Source organism: Mus musculus, chromosome 3 (assembly GCF_000001635.26).
Source record: "Mus musculus strain C57BL/6J chromosome 3, GRCm38.p6 C57BL/6J".
Classification (NCBI taxonomy): Eukaryota; Metazoa; Chordata; class Mammalia; order Rodentia; family Muridae; genus Mus; species Mus musculus.
Window position 1 is genome coordinate 89,270,692 of NC_000069.6, and position 16,502 is coordinate 89,287,193.

The following is a 16,502-nucleotide window of genomic DNA, read 5'->3' on the forward strand; positions in this document are numbered from 1 at the left end:
GGTTTTAGTAGTGCCCCTGCATTTGTCCCCGATCCGACCCCTCCTCACACTGCGCACCCCTTGCATCATCGAGACCACTAGCCTCAACTTCTGGGTTCTTGTATGCTTTTGTGTGCTGGACCACAAACCTCAAATTTAGTCTCACAGGTCTTCAACGCGCCCCCAATTCATATCAGAACCTTGGTTACCCAGCTTTGGGAGGGTTTTCCTGGAGGTTATTGAAACCTCTTTCCAGTCTGTCCCCCAAAAGCAGGAATTGCCATCCTCTTTCAGATGTCCTCTCTTACACGACCTGCCCTATCCAAGGACAAGCCTACCCCTGGCCCCCTGTTCCAACATACTTGCTGCTGGGAACTTTCCCTCCCAGCCTCCCAGGCGGCTCTGCTGGTGGGGCAGCGCACATGCTTCAGCTGGCATCCAGCTCCCTGACTCACCCAGACAGCATGAGTACCTGCATGGTGTGCCAAAGCCCAGCGCTCGAGGCTGGTGAAGTTGGACAGGAAGAACAAAGAGTGGGTGCGGAGAGGAATCTATAGCCCACTCTTGCAGGGAGTTGTGCAGAACCCTCAGGAGTAAACTCCTTTAGCCTGGTAAGACTGATCCTAGCCATTTATTTATTTTGTCTTTTATTTACTTTTTTTGTTTTGTTTTGGTGAGACAAAGTCTCACACTGTAGCCCAGGCTGGCATTGGAATTTTGGCAACATTGCTTCAACCTTCTGAGTGCTGGGGTCACAGGCAGGAGCCACCATGCCTGGCTACTTATGTTTTGTGCTCCTGAGGACTGAACTCAGGGCTGACACACGTTAGGTAACCCTCTACTTCTTGGGGTACATTTCCAGCCTTTTATTTTTGAGTTTGAGGCAAGGTCTGAGTTACTCATGCAGTCTCAAGTTTTTAACCTTCCCACCTCAGCCGCAAAAGGAGCTCTGCATTATACCTGCCCCCCCCCACACCCCCCCCCCATTGCTTCTGTTTAGCACAGAGCCTAACACACAATGGGGACACTGGTCACAAATCAACATGGTGGGGCAGAAAAGCATGTCCATAAAAAACCATCAATTTATTATGAATCCAAAAACACTGTATAAAAAAACCCTGCAGTCATAGAAATGAACAGATACAGCACATTTATATACAGACACTGTACATGTGGGCCCTGCCCGTTAAGCTAAACTCCACAGACTGTACACACGGGCACTGCCCTTACAGCTACACTCTAAAACCAGGCTGCTTCAGTCCTCCTGTTGGCACAGCTCCAGGGAATGTTGCCCCAGGGATGGGGAGGATGCAGTCAGGGCCGGGCTACAAACCTCTCTGGCAGCCCAGCAGGTGGAAATCTTGCAGAGATGCTGGGTCAGCCCAAGCTGCCTCTTCTGTACCTGGCTCCCCCGCAGGAAGCTGTCTCAAGCTTTTCCTTCGGTCAGTTCATCTGCACATTATGGCTTCCTTGGGGAAGGACGTCTTTACCAAGTTCAGTGTCCAACCGCATGACCTCAGGCTCTTTTTAGCCCTTCTCCCACTGAGGCCTCTTAATGGGCCAGGTCCGCACAGCTTGTTTCTTTGGCTTAAAGGCAGAAACTGCAGGTTAAGGACCTTCTCCACTTCTTTCTCCATCCCTCTGAAGTGGAGGCAGGGATGGCACAGTTGGGCTGGTTAAACTCTTTTCGGTTAAAACCCTTAATACTGAACCTTTTGAGGCTTCATGGTGGCGTCTTGTGGGTGTAGTGGGAGAGGTTCCCAGGGCTGGGGCTGCCCCTTAGTCCCATTCCAATCCATAAGCCAGGGCAAGCGTACACCCTCACTGAGATTGCAGCAGCAGCAGTGGTAGGAGCAATACTGCCCAGACCAGTGGGAAGAGGCGGGGGGCGGCACTGTAACCAATGCTGTGCAAAACCTGTACTTCCGGGTCATCTGCAAGGTGAGAAGGCAAAGACAGACATGGTAAGTGTTTGCATCGGCTTCCAGCCACACAGGATTTAGCCAGCCCGTATGTGGCTAGGGAGCCACCTTACTCCTCAGTCTCTTTAAGCAAACCCCTTCCTGTGACCCAGACCAAACTGTCTCAGGCTACTACCTACCTGCTTGGAGTCTCTTCTCCTGTGGGTTGACATGGGCCTGGGGATTATGAGCTGAAAAATAAGAATGGAAGTAGATCAGGCTTTTTGCACCAGGAGACAGAGAGGCAACTTCCATCCCCATCCCAGACCACTAGACCACGCCCAGCACAGATGGAAGGAAGTGGTCCACAGGGCCTGACACTCACTGATTTTGCCATTGACAGTCACCTTCAGCTTCAAGCACTGGGATTCCTGATGGTAGATAGGTTTGGCTGTAAAATAAATCCATAGGATGGTAAGGAAAGAGCCTTTGCTAAGATAGGAGCTCAAAATTGTCTGACTCGATGCCCTGTTTTTTGGGTTTTTGTTGTTGTTGTTGTTGTGTTTTGTTTGTTTGTTTTTCTGAGACAGGGTTTCTCTGTGTAGCCCTGGCTGTCCTGGAACTCACTCTGTAGACCAGGCTGGCCTCAGACTCAGAAATCTGCCTGCCTTTGCCTCCCAAGTGCTGGGATTAAAGGCGTGTGCCGCCACCACCACCCGGCTGCCCTGCTTAATTTTTATTTATTTATTTGAGGCAGGGTCTCTTTACAGAGCCTGCTCTGGGACAGACTATGTAGACCAAGCTGGTCTCAGACTCACAGAATTCCACATGCTTCTGCCTCCCAAGTGCTGGAATTAAAGGTGTGCACCATCACACCCCACTAAGGCTAAGTCTCTTGTCTCTGCCTTCCATCTCCCTATCAGAGTGCTGCGATTACAGATGTGCACAACAGCATCTGGCTTTTTATGTGGGCTCTGGACAAGATTTAGGTTGTCAGGATTGTGCAGTAACTGCTTTTTTAAAAAAACTTAATTAAATTTTGGGATGACAGGATCTCATAAAGCTCAAGCTGGCCTTGAACATGCTATGTACAGTTGAGGATGCTCTTGAATTCCTGATCTCCTGCCTCTACCTTCTGAGTGCTGGAATTATAGGCAAGCATCACCTCCCTCCCTCTCTCCCTCCCTCCCTCCTTCTCTGTATAAAATATTTATTCAGTGTGTGTGTGTTCCATGTTTAGAGGTCAGAGAACAATTTGGGAAAGCAAATTCTCTCCTTCAGTCACATGGGAGCTGGGGATCAAATCCAAGTTGTCAGGTTGGCAGCAAGCGCCTTTTTATTTGCTGAGCTATCTCACTGGCGCGCTCTCTCTCTCTGGTTTTTATTTATTTATTTATTTATTTATTTATTTATTTATTTATTTATTTAATATATATGAGTACACTGTTGCTGTCTTCAGACACACCAGAAGAGGGCATCAGATCCCATTACAGATGGGTGAGCCACCATTTGGTTGCTGGGAATTGAACTCAGGAATTCTGGAAGAGCAGTCAGTGCTCTTAACCGCTGAGCCATCTCTCCAGTGCCCCCCTCCCTTTTGTGACAAGGTCTCTAATATGGTAGCCCAGGTTAGCTTTAAACTAACCTTCCCAACTCTCCTTGCTTTGGCCTCCCCAGGGCTAAGGCTGTAGGTGTGTCCCACCAGACCTGTCCCTGCTCACTTCAATTCCTTTCTCCTGTCTGCATTTGATTTTAAAATTTAATCTTTAAAATGTTTTTAGGGCTGGAGAAATGGCTCAGTGGTGAAGAGCACTAACTTTCATCCAGAGGTCCTGAGTTCAATTCCCAGCAACCACATGGTGACTCACAACCATCTGTAATGGGATCTGATAGCCTCTTCTGGAGTGTCTGAAGATAGCTTTGGTGTACTTATATAAATTAAATAAATCTTTTTTTTTTTTCGAGACAGGGTTTCTCTATGTAGCCCTGGCTGTACTGGAACTCACTCTGAAGACCAGGCTGGCCTCGAACTCAGAAATCCACCTGCCTCTGCCTCCCAAGTGCTGGGATTAAAGGCATGCGCCACCACTGCTCAGCAATAAATACATCTTAAAAAAAAATGTTTTTAAAGGGGCTGGAGAGATGACTCAGCAGTTAAGAGCACGGACTGCTCTTCCAGAGGTCCTGAGTTCAATTCCCAGCAACCACATGGTGGCTCACCACCATCCGTTGTGATCCGATGCCCTCTTCTTGTGTGTCAGAAGACAGCAATGGTATATATATATATATAATACATAAATCTTTAAAATGTTTTAAAATTAACTTTTTGCATTTGATTGCTTTGTCTGAGTACTGTGCTGTGTACCTATTGCCTGCAGAGGTCAGAAAAGGACACTGGATCCTCTGGAACGGGAGATCTATTAGACTTGTCATTGCTATGTGGGGCTAGGAATCGACCAGTGCTCTTCACTGATGGACATTCCTATTAAATCCATTTTAGGCACGGTCTTGCTCTAGCGCACACTGACCTGAAACTTGGTGCCAGGATTACAGGTGAGCCCACGCCTAGCTAGCTACCCGTGGCATTTATTTTCAGTTGTTACCTACGTTCTGACCAGTGCGCAGCCCCATCTCCCTTTCTCTGCAACAACGCTCAGCTTTAACAGTGGAGTGACAGGGCCGTGGACACTGTCCCCTTCACACAGCCCATCTCACACCCCCCACCTGAAGTTGGGTGAGGTGTTCATGTGTAAGCCCCCTTTCCCTGGACCATTTTCTACCATGCTGAACTAGACTCAGCCAGAAGACTAAGGCCCAGATCTGGTCTTCACAAAGCCCCTGGCCTGCTCGGTCTCGGGATACATCAACAGGTTTCTGCTGCCCTCAGGACAAAGTCTGAACTCTTACTAGTATCTGGGCCTGAAGAAGCTGTCCGACCCACTTTCTGAGTGAGCACAGCTCTCTATTTCCTGTACTCTCTTTCCAGGAGCTGTCACCCTCCCTTTGTGCGTGTGCCCTCCTGTTCCAGTCATTCTGGACTCCGCCTTTTCTGTCTTGGACCCACTTGGCCTTTTCTGTCTTTGACCTCGGGCAGGCACATGGGTCATTTTCCCAAGTGTCAGGGCTGGAGAGATGGCTCAGCAGTTAAGAGCACAGGCTTCTCTTCCAATGGTCCTGAGTTCAAATCTCAGCAACCACATGGTGGCTCGCAACCACCTGTAATGGCATCTGATGCCCTCTTCTGGTGTGTCTGAAGACAGGGCTCTCATATACATTTTCCCAATGTCTGGTGTTCATGTCTATCATACACTGCTCTCCTGCCCTGCTGATTTATTCGGGATCCTTCCCAGCTTCCTCAAGGACAGGGGCTAGGAGTGTTTTTGACCTTTGTTCCCATTTACCAAACAGAGTGCCTAAGACACCTGAAGCTCACACCACATCCCTGATGCGAATGGGAGAAAACTGAGTTTAGACTCTGAAGGGGAAGCTCTCGGCTACTTGACTCCCCACTAAGCATGAGGCCACCAGTGCTCTGAGGCCTGGCCCTTGTGCACTCACAGATGTAGTAGTAGCTGTGTCCTTCCTTGAACTCCTTGCCCAAGATAAAAGGCGTGAAGCGCTGGAATTTCTCAGACAGCTTCTCCGGGCCATGCTTGGCACTGGGCCGGTTGCAATTCCAACGGACCTGGTCCTTGGACTGGGGTTGGCATGCCACATACTCCTGGTGTTCCACCATGTACAGTGTGTATCGCTCCATGGCTGCATCTGCCACAGAGTCGTCCTCGTAATGTGGGCAGATGATGTCTAGGTAGTCATTCAGCTGCACGTGCACCGTGTAGTCCTCCTCACGGAACCTGAGCCCGGGCAAAGCAGGAGGAAGCCAGTCAGTCAGAAGTCAGCCCAGAGCCTTGAACTTCCAATGCATTACATTGTCCTTCACTTCTCACACTGGAGTCCCAAAGGCTTTCCAGAACCTCAACTCCTGCATTTACTGATCTTGACTTCTTCATTCCCTCACTACCGATCTCTTACTCATTATCCAAATAACATCCACCAAGAGTCTCTCGGGTAACGAAGTGCCTTCTAGAACTCTCCAGGCATTCGCCCGAGCAAGGGCTTCTAAACATTTCCATAGCCCACTTTCCTCTGTATTCTACTGACGACTGTTCCCCGGGGACTTCTTTAAATGCTGGTGGATAGACTGCACTCTGGGCTGGTCTGTGCTTAGGAGCCCAGGTCTCTTTCTCCTTCCCATCCTTCTGAGCCCTGTCACATCCCTGTCTTATCCCATCCCGCCCCTCACACTGAGTCTCCCTCAGATTCCCAGTGTACTTCAGCATCCCAATGCCTAGACCAACAGATTCACAGATAATCAAACTCTCTCAGTGTCCCTCAAACCTCCCTTTCCTGTTACTCGGATTTGTGTCCTGATCTCCTCGTTCCACTTTCTCACTCCTGAAAATCTCTGTGATTTTATCTCCAAGAGTAACAATTTCGCCTTCCCCTGATGAAACGCTGTGGTTCTTAGACCTGAGGCTGCCCCAGCTCTTCCCTCCTCCCCAGGTGGAGCCAGTTCCTCTCCCCCGTTGGTCCCCCCAAGCCCTGCAGGCTCCAGCCTGACTGCCCACCGGCCCCTCCCACTGAGCTCCAGACACCTGGCTCCAGCCTGGGTAGGGTCTCAGCAGCAGGAAAGTGCTTCCCCCCTCCCACTGAAAGCCAGGCAGCTTCTCTGAATTCCCCCAAGCTCTGCCAGGGAGAGGCTCAGCAGAGCTGCCTGCCAACTTGCTTTCAACCCGAGTCCTTGGCATGGGTGGTGCCCATGGTGATGGTGGGGTTCCACGGTGGCCACCCACTACCCAGTCATCATGACCCCTTAGAGGCCTGGCCTTGCAACTGCTTGCAGCCTCTAAAATGAGACTTTCTGGGCCCCTCCCCCACGGGGGGGGGGTAGAGAGAGAGAAGCAGAGGGAGGCTTTTAAAATTCCTCTCTGGAGAGATAAACATAGAAGCCATTTCAGAACAGGTATTTCAGCTCTGGGCCTGGCGTCTTTCCCCTATTCCCGTGATGGGCACTGACTCACTCGTGCCTCATCCACCTCGCTACCCGCCCAGGCGCTCTTGAGAGCCTGTGAAATTTTACCTCGTCAAAAGTGAGCAGCCCCCAGGACCCCAGGGCAGCCCAGGACTGGTTTGCCCCAGTGTTGGCCTCCGGGCAAAAGCGGCAGAGAAATCTGATAGCTGAGTATCTGTCTCTCCAGGACCAGGGCCTAGCTCACAGTGGCACCTTTCTCTGCCACTGCCTTTGCCTGGAGCCTGGTGAGCCCAGGATTAATGCCCACTACCCTGAGTCACCTATGCAACCCTACACCCGCCCTGTTCATTGCCACCTCATCTCTTCCCCCAAGCTGGGCCTGGCTAGACCGCCCATGACCTCCACTCTAGACTGGCTTTCCTGTGGCTGTAAATAAGACAGGGTTATGTGTGTGTCCAGAGGGCCAGGGCTGAAGCTATACTTAGCGTACTATCTCCTACACTTAACCTGCCTGTGACACTTAAGTCTCCATTTGGAAAAGGGGGCTCTATTAGTGGTGGAGTAGACAGGGAGGGGGGCAAGGAAGAGGCTCCTTCCTGAAAGAGAGGAAACCTGGGAGCTTGGGAACGGAAAAGGCCAGGGTTCCCCCCTCCCTACTCATGACTTCCCGTCCCCTCCTCCTCCTTCAGCCGACACCTGGCATGGGCATAAACAGGGACTTTGCTCTTTCCCACTACTAGGGCAGGACTAGGTCAGGAAGGCAAGGGGCAGGCGCAAGGGCAGGCGCAAGGGCTGGTGGGGCGCAGCAGCACTCCAGGGCCAGGAAGACAGTGCCTTTAGGGTGGCAGCTGGCTCTATCTTGCCCTCCGACATGCCCTAGACAACAGACCCTCAATAGGCAGTGCCAGAGGAAACTGGCCCAGCATCTCTCTCAGGGGAAGGGGAGGCAGGCTCACTGGATCTGGGAGGGAGGGGTTTAGTGGCATTCTGTGGCCTCGACTTCTCACCTCTTCTTGTTCCACCATATCCCCCTCTTAGGTTTGGCCCTAACACTCTTCTCATAACTTGAAGAAACTCAAGGGCAAGAACAAAGGGCCCGACAGTGTCTTCCTCTCAATACCATTTGCTTCATAGCCCTAAAACCTGCTCCGGAGAAATTACCTCCTTCCTGTTACAGCCTTTGTAGCCCTGTGAAGCCCCACTCTGCTCCTCCCCAAGCTTCCCAGCGACACTCCTCTTACCAGTCCCTTAGTGTGACCACCTCAGCCACTCCCTCGGTCGACCCATACACAGCATGTGCCTAATTTATGCCCCCCCCAACCTTGGAGGCACTCTTCAGGGTCATCTTAAACACAGAATGAATATCTAATGCCCAAAACCTAGATTCCTACGGAGGTTCTTTCCAAGGCTCCCTGAGCGCTGTGCTTACTCTTGACGTCCATAGGTGCCTGTTAGTATACAAACGCCCAAGTGGCACACAAAAATGAGAGTGCACAGAAGTTTCATGGGGGGACTTAGAGAGCCCCGGAGGCCAGGGCCAACGTTCCAATTCTCAAGGCAGGAGTGCCCAGCAGGAGAGCCTTACTTTAGAGTGATGAGATGCCAGAGGGCAGAAAGAGAGGGCTGAAACAGCCAGCGCCTGTGCGAGCAGGCATGAGCAGGTTTCTGCCCTGGTCGGCTGTTGCCAGGTAGTAAGGGGAGATACAGACGGAGGTGGGGAGCTATAGAGTCCAACCCATCCCTGGCCACCTCTCCTAGGCGCAGGCCAGGGGTTGGCAGGGACAGTTACCCTGCGAAAGGCCATTGCCAACCCGGCACCCAGGCTGCCAGGGAGTCTCAGGGCTTACTTGGGATTTGAACTGTTCCAGAAGACGATGTGGCGGTCAGCAGCGGCCAGACTGCAGCACAGACCCAAGAGAGGGGCCCAAAGGAACTCCATAGCGCGGGGCCGGGCCGAGCCAGGCCAGGACGAGAGCTCTGCAGTGTAAGGTTCCCACAGGCTTCTCCACGGTACAGTAGGCACCACGATCACAAATCTGGCCTCTTCGCTGCTCGACTCCGCCTTTTGGGCTGGCGCCGCCAACACCAGCCCCGCCCTCGCCCCGCCCGACGCGCGCTGCCCCAGGGCTTGATGGCTACGTTGGAGGTGGAGGAAGGGAAAAAGACTCTGGGAGGAAGGACTCCCATATCTCAGCGACGGAGAGCGCTCCGGGGTCTGCACAGATCCTCCCATAGCTGTGTGTGCTCACTTACGGGTGTGGGGGTGGGGGTGTCTATGTGAGGCTCTGTTGGCTTTGTGGGACTGAAAGCCATAGCAAGCTGGAAAAATGGAAGAACTTATACGTGTGGGTCTGGGAACCAGTGGCTTCAGGACTTGGCTTTGCAGCGCGGGGCGCCAATCTTGTCAGGGTGTGAGGTGGGGGGATATAACCACACCTTTCCTGAGATTCACACCCAGGCCCGCGCACTCGCCTTCTCACACTCTCTCGTGACCCCCTCCTCCCCCCGCCCCCCCAGCAACACTCCCCCATGCCTTGACTCTGGCTTGGCTGCCCCTCCCCACACAGACGCGGCTGTTTGTTTTTGTTGGGTTTGTCAATGTTGTCTTTGTTCAAGAGATTGTGTCATCGCTTAGATGCCGGGAATAAAGTGCGACGTTGTGTGTGATCGAGCGTGTAACGTGTGCGGCCAGGGCTAAGGGCTACTCAGTCCATCAGTACTTTATGCGAGAACTCATAGTTGGGCTCAGGGGCTGTAGGGGGGGATGTTCCTAATATTTTCAATAGCGCCAACGTACGCTAATGACCTGTTTATACATTTCACGTGTGTCTTGAGCGAATGCGCGCTTGCAGATGGAATGTGGGAATATGGTCATGAAGAGTGACAAACTAACCGACCTGACACATGTACATATGGCGTGTGTAAATGCGTGTGATGGCGGGTAGGTGTAAAGACACTTGTGTGTGGAAGCGTGTGAAACGCCTGACATACATATGCTAATGTTTGTGAACAGTGTGTGAAGAAGAGGAGAAACGTGTTTGGGCGTGCAGCGGGGGTGGATTGGAGTGGGGGGTAGTTTGGGCGGCTGTGTTTGACTGAGTCTGACTTGGGTCTTCCAGTCGGTGGGCTCTCAGTACCAGGCTCAGAACCCCTCCCCCTCTCCATGTAAACAACCCTGCAGGAATTCACCTCTCGAATCAGCAGCTGTCTGGAGAGGGGTTGGCGGCGTCTGCGCCTGAGATGGAGCTGGCGGGCAGGTGTTTGATTAGGCTCGAGTGCATTCTTGGAGCCGTAAAGTCAAAAGCTGAGTGCTTGGTAGTTTGCGTGTGTGGCGGTGAGCCCGTGTGCGTTGCAGGGTGTGATGGGCGGGGGTTTCTGTCCCTGGTCTCTCTTCTTTGCGGCTGCGCATCAGGGCAAGGCGCGGACCCGGGGCTCTTTGCAGGGTCCGGCCCAGCTTCCGAGGCTTCCAGGCCGTTTCATCCCGGTTTTTTACGGCCAGGCTTGGCGGCAGACCCTGTAATTACATCGGGCCAGGACGCCGTGGCCAGCTCGGTGCTGAGCCTGCAGGGGAGGAGCCAGGAATTGAGGAGGGCTCTGGCTTTCCTCCTTCCCTCCTAGGAGGTGGGCCCTGCTTGTCGCTCTCACCATAAATATTTACTGAGCTCCAACTAGGTGCCGCGCCCCGTAACCCCGCACTAGGGTCAGGGTCCGTCTTTACTCAAGCATACGCCACCGGTGCGCAACCTGCCCTAGGCGACGTGCCTGAGTCCCATGCGTGCGGCTCGTCCCTCCTTCCGGGTTCGAAGTTTATCCGCTGCCCTAGGGAAGCACCTCACGCGCTTTTTGCTCACCTGGAGGAACACCAAGGTGAAAGTCTCCCACACACACCACGAGGGTTCCTTTACTTCATAGGGTTTGGTTCTGTTCTCTGCTTAGTGCCCGGCGCAAGCAATAACAGTAGCCGGTCATTGTTGAGTAATATCACTCACTCTAAAGGTGCAAACTTGTGGCTGCTGTGAAACTCAAAGAGGAGTTAGATAGTGTAACATCTTTAGAGAAAATAGCCCAAAATTGCCCCCGGGGAAGATGGCTTTGGTCCGGATCACCTCTGCTGGCAGCCAATCTCCCTCCGCTCAGCCTAGGGAGGACGTGCCCACCTCCTGCCTGCCTGAGTGTGAGGCTGGAGCAAACTGGATGGAGAGGGTGGCTGAAACCTGGGCACTGACTGGACGCAGAGCCTCTGGCTTAGGATGATCTCCAGCATTTTCACTTCAGGCCTTGATCCTATCCATGTTTTTGCGCTTTTAGAGGTAGCTCATCTGTTTAGGCTACCCCTTGGCTGGATATTGCACCTTAGGCCGCAAGGATGAGGCTAAGATAAAGTCTTCTCCCTCCGGGAGTCCTGAAGTCGATAGTGAACTTACGTTTGGGCACATGTTTTCCTGGACTTGAGTAGTAAAGGAAATAAGTTTGGCAAAACAATCTTGCTAAGTGCTGAGACTCAGTCCCGCAACACATTCGCAGTGCTCCTGGAACCGCTGCGCCGCCTGGTGGGCAGAGAGGAGAGTTTCCGGCTCTGTGAGATGCGGACACAGACAATAGGAAGGACTTCAGAACACAGAATAAAATCTAGGCCTCCTGGGCATCTCAGTTCTAGCTCGCCCCGGCGTGTCTGGCTTTGTTTGGGGCTACCTGTTACCCTAAAGTTGTGTACCTGCGTTGTCTCTCAGCACTCCATCCCCAGGCAAACATCTGTGCTAAGTGGCAAATATGTATGAGCTGTCTGTCTGGGGAAAACCCATCTGTGAATTTCTTCTGGGAATTTTTTGGGGGTAGGGTTAACTCTGGGTGTGCTGGGTAGGGGTGGGGCGATCCTGTTCCCACAGAGAGTACTGCCTAGCCGAAGGCAACTTTTCCAGACTAGAGCAGCCACCAACACTCAGCAGCCTGACTGGATGCTTCAGACCCCAGGGCATCTCTGGGTCCTTGGATGAGGCAGTAGAACAGTGGGCCCTGAATTTGGAGCGTTTCTGCCTCACTCTGAAGGTAATTTAGAAAAGTAAAGTCTACAGTCTCTCACCATCTGTACACAGAGTAAATGTGTGCACATACAGGGGGGTAAAGAAACGAGCTTCTAATGAGGGTGTTGTCTTGCTGGGGTTTTGTTTGTTTGTTTGTTTGTTTGTTTTTTTGGTTTGTTTTTGTTTTTTTTGTTTTTCAAGACAGGGTTTCTCTGTGTAGCCCTGGCTGTCCTGGAACTCACTTTGTAGACCAGGCTGGCCTGGAACTCAGAAATCCGCCTGCCTCTGCCTCCCGAGTGCTGGGATTAAAGGCGTGCGCCACCACGCCTGGCTCGTTTGTTTGTTTTTTAAGATAGGGTATCATTAATATGTAGCCCTGGCTGTTCTGGAACTCATTAGATAAACCAGGCTGGCCTCAAACTCACAGAGATCTGTCTTCCTCTGCCTCCTGAATGCTGGGATTACAGGCATGAGTTAAGGGGCTGGAGACAAAGCATAGCAGTTAAAATCACTGGCTGCCCATCCAGAGGACCAGGATTCTAATCCCATCATTGGAGACAAACCCTCTAATACTGGTCTACGTTCCCTGGTGTCCATGGGCTGGCTTTAAACTCACCGTCCACTTACCACAGCCTCCTAATCTGGTGGCATGGTAGGAGAGGAGACAGGCGCTGGTGTAGGGATCATGTTGTGAAGGACCCGGACACCATGCCTGAGAAGGCTGCATTAGTGCATGGGCGCCCAGCTGGGGACCGCACTCAGAGCTGTCTTTTTTTTTTAACTTTTTTTAAAATTTATTTAAAATTTATTTATTTATTTTATATGTATGAGTACACTATAGCTGTCTTCAGAAATACCAGAAGAAGGCATCAGATCCCATTGCAGATGGTTGTGAGCGACCATGTGGTTGCTGGGAATTGAACTCAGGACTTTTGGAAGAGCAGTCAGTGCTCTTAACCTCTGATCCATCTCTCCAGCCCACAGAGTTGTCTTTTTTTTTTTTTTTTTTTTCTGTTTTCTTTTTTTTTCCCCCTTCGAGACAGGATTTCTCTGTGTAGCCCTGGCTGTCCTGGAACTCACTCTGTAGACCAGGTTGGCCTCAAACTCAGAAATTAGCCTGCTTCCAGCACTTGGGAGGCAGAGGCAGGCGGATGGTCGTTTACCTTCTTGAAATCAGAGTGGCTAACCGTATCCACAAGGCCCTCTGACAGGATCAGGGATATTAGTCTCCCCTGTAGGAAGTTGGGAGGTGGAGGCAGGCTCATTAACTCCTCATGTGAGACCCGGGGATTCCTGTATGCCCTCCACCCTCAGTGTATGTAATCCTGCCATCGCTTATGGTCTCTGGTCTTTATGTGTGTGTGCTTGCGTGCATGCATTGCATGTTAGCGATTATAGGAGAGAGAAAGCTAACTAAAAAAGGGACTTTGGTGAGGTGATTTCTCATGCTGGGGTGTTGTTTTCTGGTTTTTGTTTGCTTGTTTTGGTGATGCAGTTGTTTTGGGGTTACCCTCTGTCTCCTAACCCTTTATCACGCTCCTGTAAGTCCTTGGTTCACCGCACAGGACTGCCAGTGCCGCTCAGTCTGGTATGACTAGGTGCTCACCCCTTCTGAGGAGGAGTCACACAACACCTTCAAGCTTCAGGGACCATGGGAAGGAAAGGTGGCAAGGGTCCCCAGAACACACTCTCTCCCAGGGCTTGGTGCAGGCTTCAGGCTGGCCTCAGCTGTTCAGTGCTGGACCAAAGCCTCTCGTGTACATACCTGGCGAGCTTTCTACCACCGGCCCTTTTTGCTATTTTGTTTGAGGCCAAGGATCTTGCCAGATTGCCCAAGCTGCCCTTGACTTTATGTAGCCCAGACTAACTTTGAACTTTCAGCCCTCCTGTTTCATTCTCTGAGGAGGCTGGGCTTGCAGGTGTGAGCAACCATATAATATTTTTCCAATTATGGCTAAGATGATCACTGTGGAAAGTTTGGAAGAGCAGAGAACATCACTCAGGGAAGCTGCCTCTGAAATGCACAAGCTCTGGCAAACACCCTGAGAGGTTACGGCTTGATGCTCAGGAGGCCAGGGTGGAAGCTCTTATATTTGCTGTAGCTCTTATATTTGTTTATGATGGTATTGTTCACCTGTGCCTTTGATGTCTTGGGTCTTTTGGGGACACCACAAACACTGCTTCAGGCAGAGCTCCTGTGCAATTAAGGAGAATGAGGTGCAGATAGGAAAGGTGCTATTTGGGTCTTAGCCCCAGGTGGAGCTTATGCCCTAAGGAGCTATTTCTGCCCACTGCCCATATCCAAGGTCCCAGGAGTGAAAGAAAGGCCTCCAAGTGCCTTGAGAAAGCTGCCACGAGAAAACAGAGAGCCTGTGTTCAGAGAAGGAAAGGAATAGAGCAGGGTCTCTGCCCCAGAACCAGAGCATTGTGGGTATGCAGAAGAAAGAGCAGGCTTGGATAGGAGGTCCTAGGACAGGAGGACCTTCTTGCCATGGGTTCTGAGACTCTGTCCCCAGAGCTTGAGCCAGCCTGGCCTTCAGCTGAAGTGGGCGGAGGTCCTGATAGTGCTCACCTGTGCATTAGGAACCTACTCAGAGACCAACCGTGATTCAGAGGGCACCTGGCAAGGCCACGTGAGTCAGAAGATGGTGCCAAGGAGTCCGAGTTTGTGTCTTGGCTGTGGAAACTGAAGAAAGTTATTTATTCTGAACCTCGATGGCTGCTTTTGTCTCCTCAGACCCTGCTTGTGAAACGGAGGCAAGAATGCTCTCTTCCTGGAAAAACAGGAACTGAATAAACTGTTGACTGGAAGAAGGCCGGTGGCATGCCTGGGCGAGGAGGCTTCCTCTAGCAGCGTGTGGTCCTAGCCTTTCCAGGCTGATTGGATACTTCTCCCGGAGAAGAGGGAGTCTCTAGAACACTGTATGGTGGGAGGGGTAGGCTCACGAGCATGAAGAGTTGTTGTATTGTAAGGATGTGACAGATCCCCTAGGGCCATGGCAACAAGAGATCAGGGTCACAGTCTGGCAGACAGTGGGTGGCAGGAAAGCTTGTGAAAGGTGGTGCCATGGGAAAGAACAGCACATAACCAGAGGGACTCTAGCAGCTCCACTGTCTGGTCTGGCACCTGCGGGAATGGGGGGAGGGTGTGTGTGGGGGAGATGGGGAGAGTGTCTGTCCCATGGAGCCATGCTTGTCTCTCCCCTGTCTGTTCTTCCTGCCTCCTCTCTGGTTGTCTGTCCCTAGCCTGCTTATGGCCTTAGCACTAACAGTATGCTGGACACTGGTCTGTGCAAGCTGTTAAACAGGAGTGTGGATGGACTTCCTAATGGTGGGGATAATACAAGAGACATAGGCGGGAGACACAGCTGGGGTGGCACAAGGTAGGGACCAGAACTACTCAGAGAGGTTGGAGCAGAAGGATACAGTAGAACACAAGGTTAAGTGAACAGCGGGGTGTGTGTGTGTATGTGTGTGTGTGTGTCTCTGTCAGGGAATGTGCCAAACAGACTCTGGGATGGTCCTCCTGTGAAAGGAGTCTGAGCTGAAATATGCTGGGGCATTTTAAAATAATATTTTTAGATTAATTTTATTATGTATGGTGCATGCATGGGAGCACAGTGCCCAAGGAGGTGGTAAGGTAAGCCTCGTGGGTGCTGGGAATCAAGCCTGAGTCCTTTGCAACAACAAGTGCTCTTAACCACTGAGCCACCTATCCAGCCCCAGTTGAGCTGGGACATTTTAAATTGGACTGGAGAAGGAGCCCTCAGGCCACCCCAGGCTGGCCTCAGAAACAAGCCTACAGGATGGATTTGACTGTTTCCCTAGGCAAAAGGGAAACAGAACTGGGAGAGGTTTGAAGGATAGTGGCCAGTGTCTGGGGAATAATAACAGTGTTAGCTCATGTGTATGGAAGCATTTTTCAGCCCGGGCTCACTTGAAGCCCTTTGTGTTCAATAAGGCCCTTCCTTCACTATTAAAATCAGCGTAGGAGCTAGGCTATACTGGTGTCTTCATTTTGCGTATAGAAGCACAGAGAAGCTGGCAGTGTTCCTGACAACACACAGTTAGAAAGTAGTAAAGCCAGAGTGTGTAACAAGACAATAGCTTGAGAGCCCTGCATTACCCATTCCTCGAGAGAAATACTGAGGCCTGGGGCAGCCCACTAGGAATAGACATGAGACCATTTCAGAAACAGTCTCTTTGGGATGTGTGTGCGCGTGTATGTGTGTGTGTGTGTACACACGTGTGTGTACATGTGGTAAAGAGGTGAGCCGTTCTTTCAGCATCAGGAGCTGTGGTGGTAGGCACTGTTAGGAAAATTAAGAATCACTAGTTGATTGCCCAGGTCTAGTCTCCCAATGCCCAGGCAATCATACACTCCCCCCCCCCTCCCCCAGGACTCCCGATGCACCAGACAAGCTCAATCCATCGCTCAGTCACTGAGCTAAGAATTCACTTCTCAGCAGTCAGTCATGGTCCTGATTTCACTTGTGGCTGCACTCTGTTTTTTGAGTTCTATCCCTCAGGCAGGTTAGGGCTGATCCTTTCCTTCCGGTCTGTGAACTG

The 16,502-nt window shown here is 51.6% G+C and overlaps 1 protein-coding gene across 2 annotated transcripts; it reads right to left on the reverse strand.

Moving 5' to 3' along the window:
- Positions 1-1,038: 1,038 nt before the first annotated feature.
- Positions 1,039-10,260, reverse strand: Efna1 (ephrin A1). Of its 2 annotated transcripts, none has more exons than NM_001162425.1 (5): positions 10,102-10,260; positions 5,439-5,734; positions 2,266-2,331; positions 2,081-2,131; positions 1,039-1,913 (listed from the first exon to the last, which is right to left on the reverse strand). In NM_001162425.1, the coding sequence occupies exons 2-5, from the start codon at positions 5,635-5,637 to the stop codon at positions 1,801-1,803; spliced, it is 429 nt and encodes a 142-aa protein (NP_001155897.1). In that variant the 5' UTR covers positions 5,638-5,734; positions 10,102-10,260; the 3' UTR covers positions 1,039-1,800. The 2 variants fall into 2 exon arrangements, with proteins under 2 accessions (NP_001155897.1, NP_034237.3); NM_010107.4 differs by lacking the exon at positions 10,102-10,260 and adding an exon at positions 8,760-8,954.
- Positions 10,261-16,502: the final 6,242 nt, after the last annotated feature.

Bases quoted from the DNA above. Each gene is read 5' to 3' on its own strand.
- Efna1 (NM_010107.4), bottom strand. From the start codon at position 8,851: ATGGAGTTCCTTTGGGCCCCTCTCTTGGGTCTGTGCTGCAGTCTGGCC. The intron at 5,735-8,759 runs GTAAGCCCTGAG...GCCCGGGCTCAG, and splicing joins TGGAACAGTTCAAATCCCAA to GTTCCGTGAGGAGGACTACA. The intron at 2,332-5,438 runs GTGAGTGCACAA...TTTATTTTACAG, and splicing joins ACACAGCTACTACTACATCT to CCAAACCTATCTACCATCAG.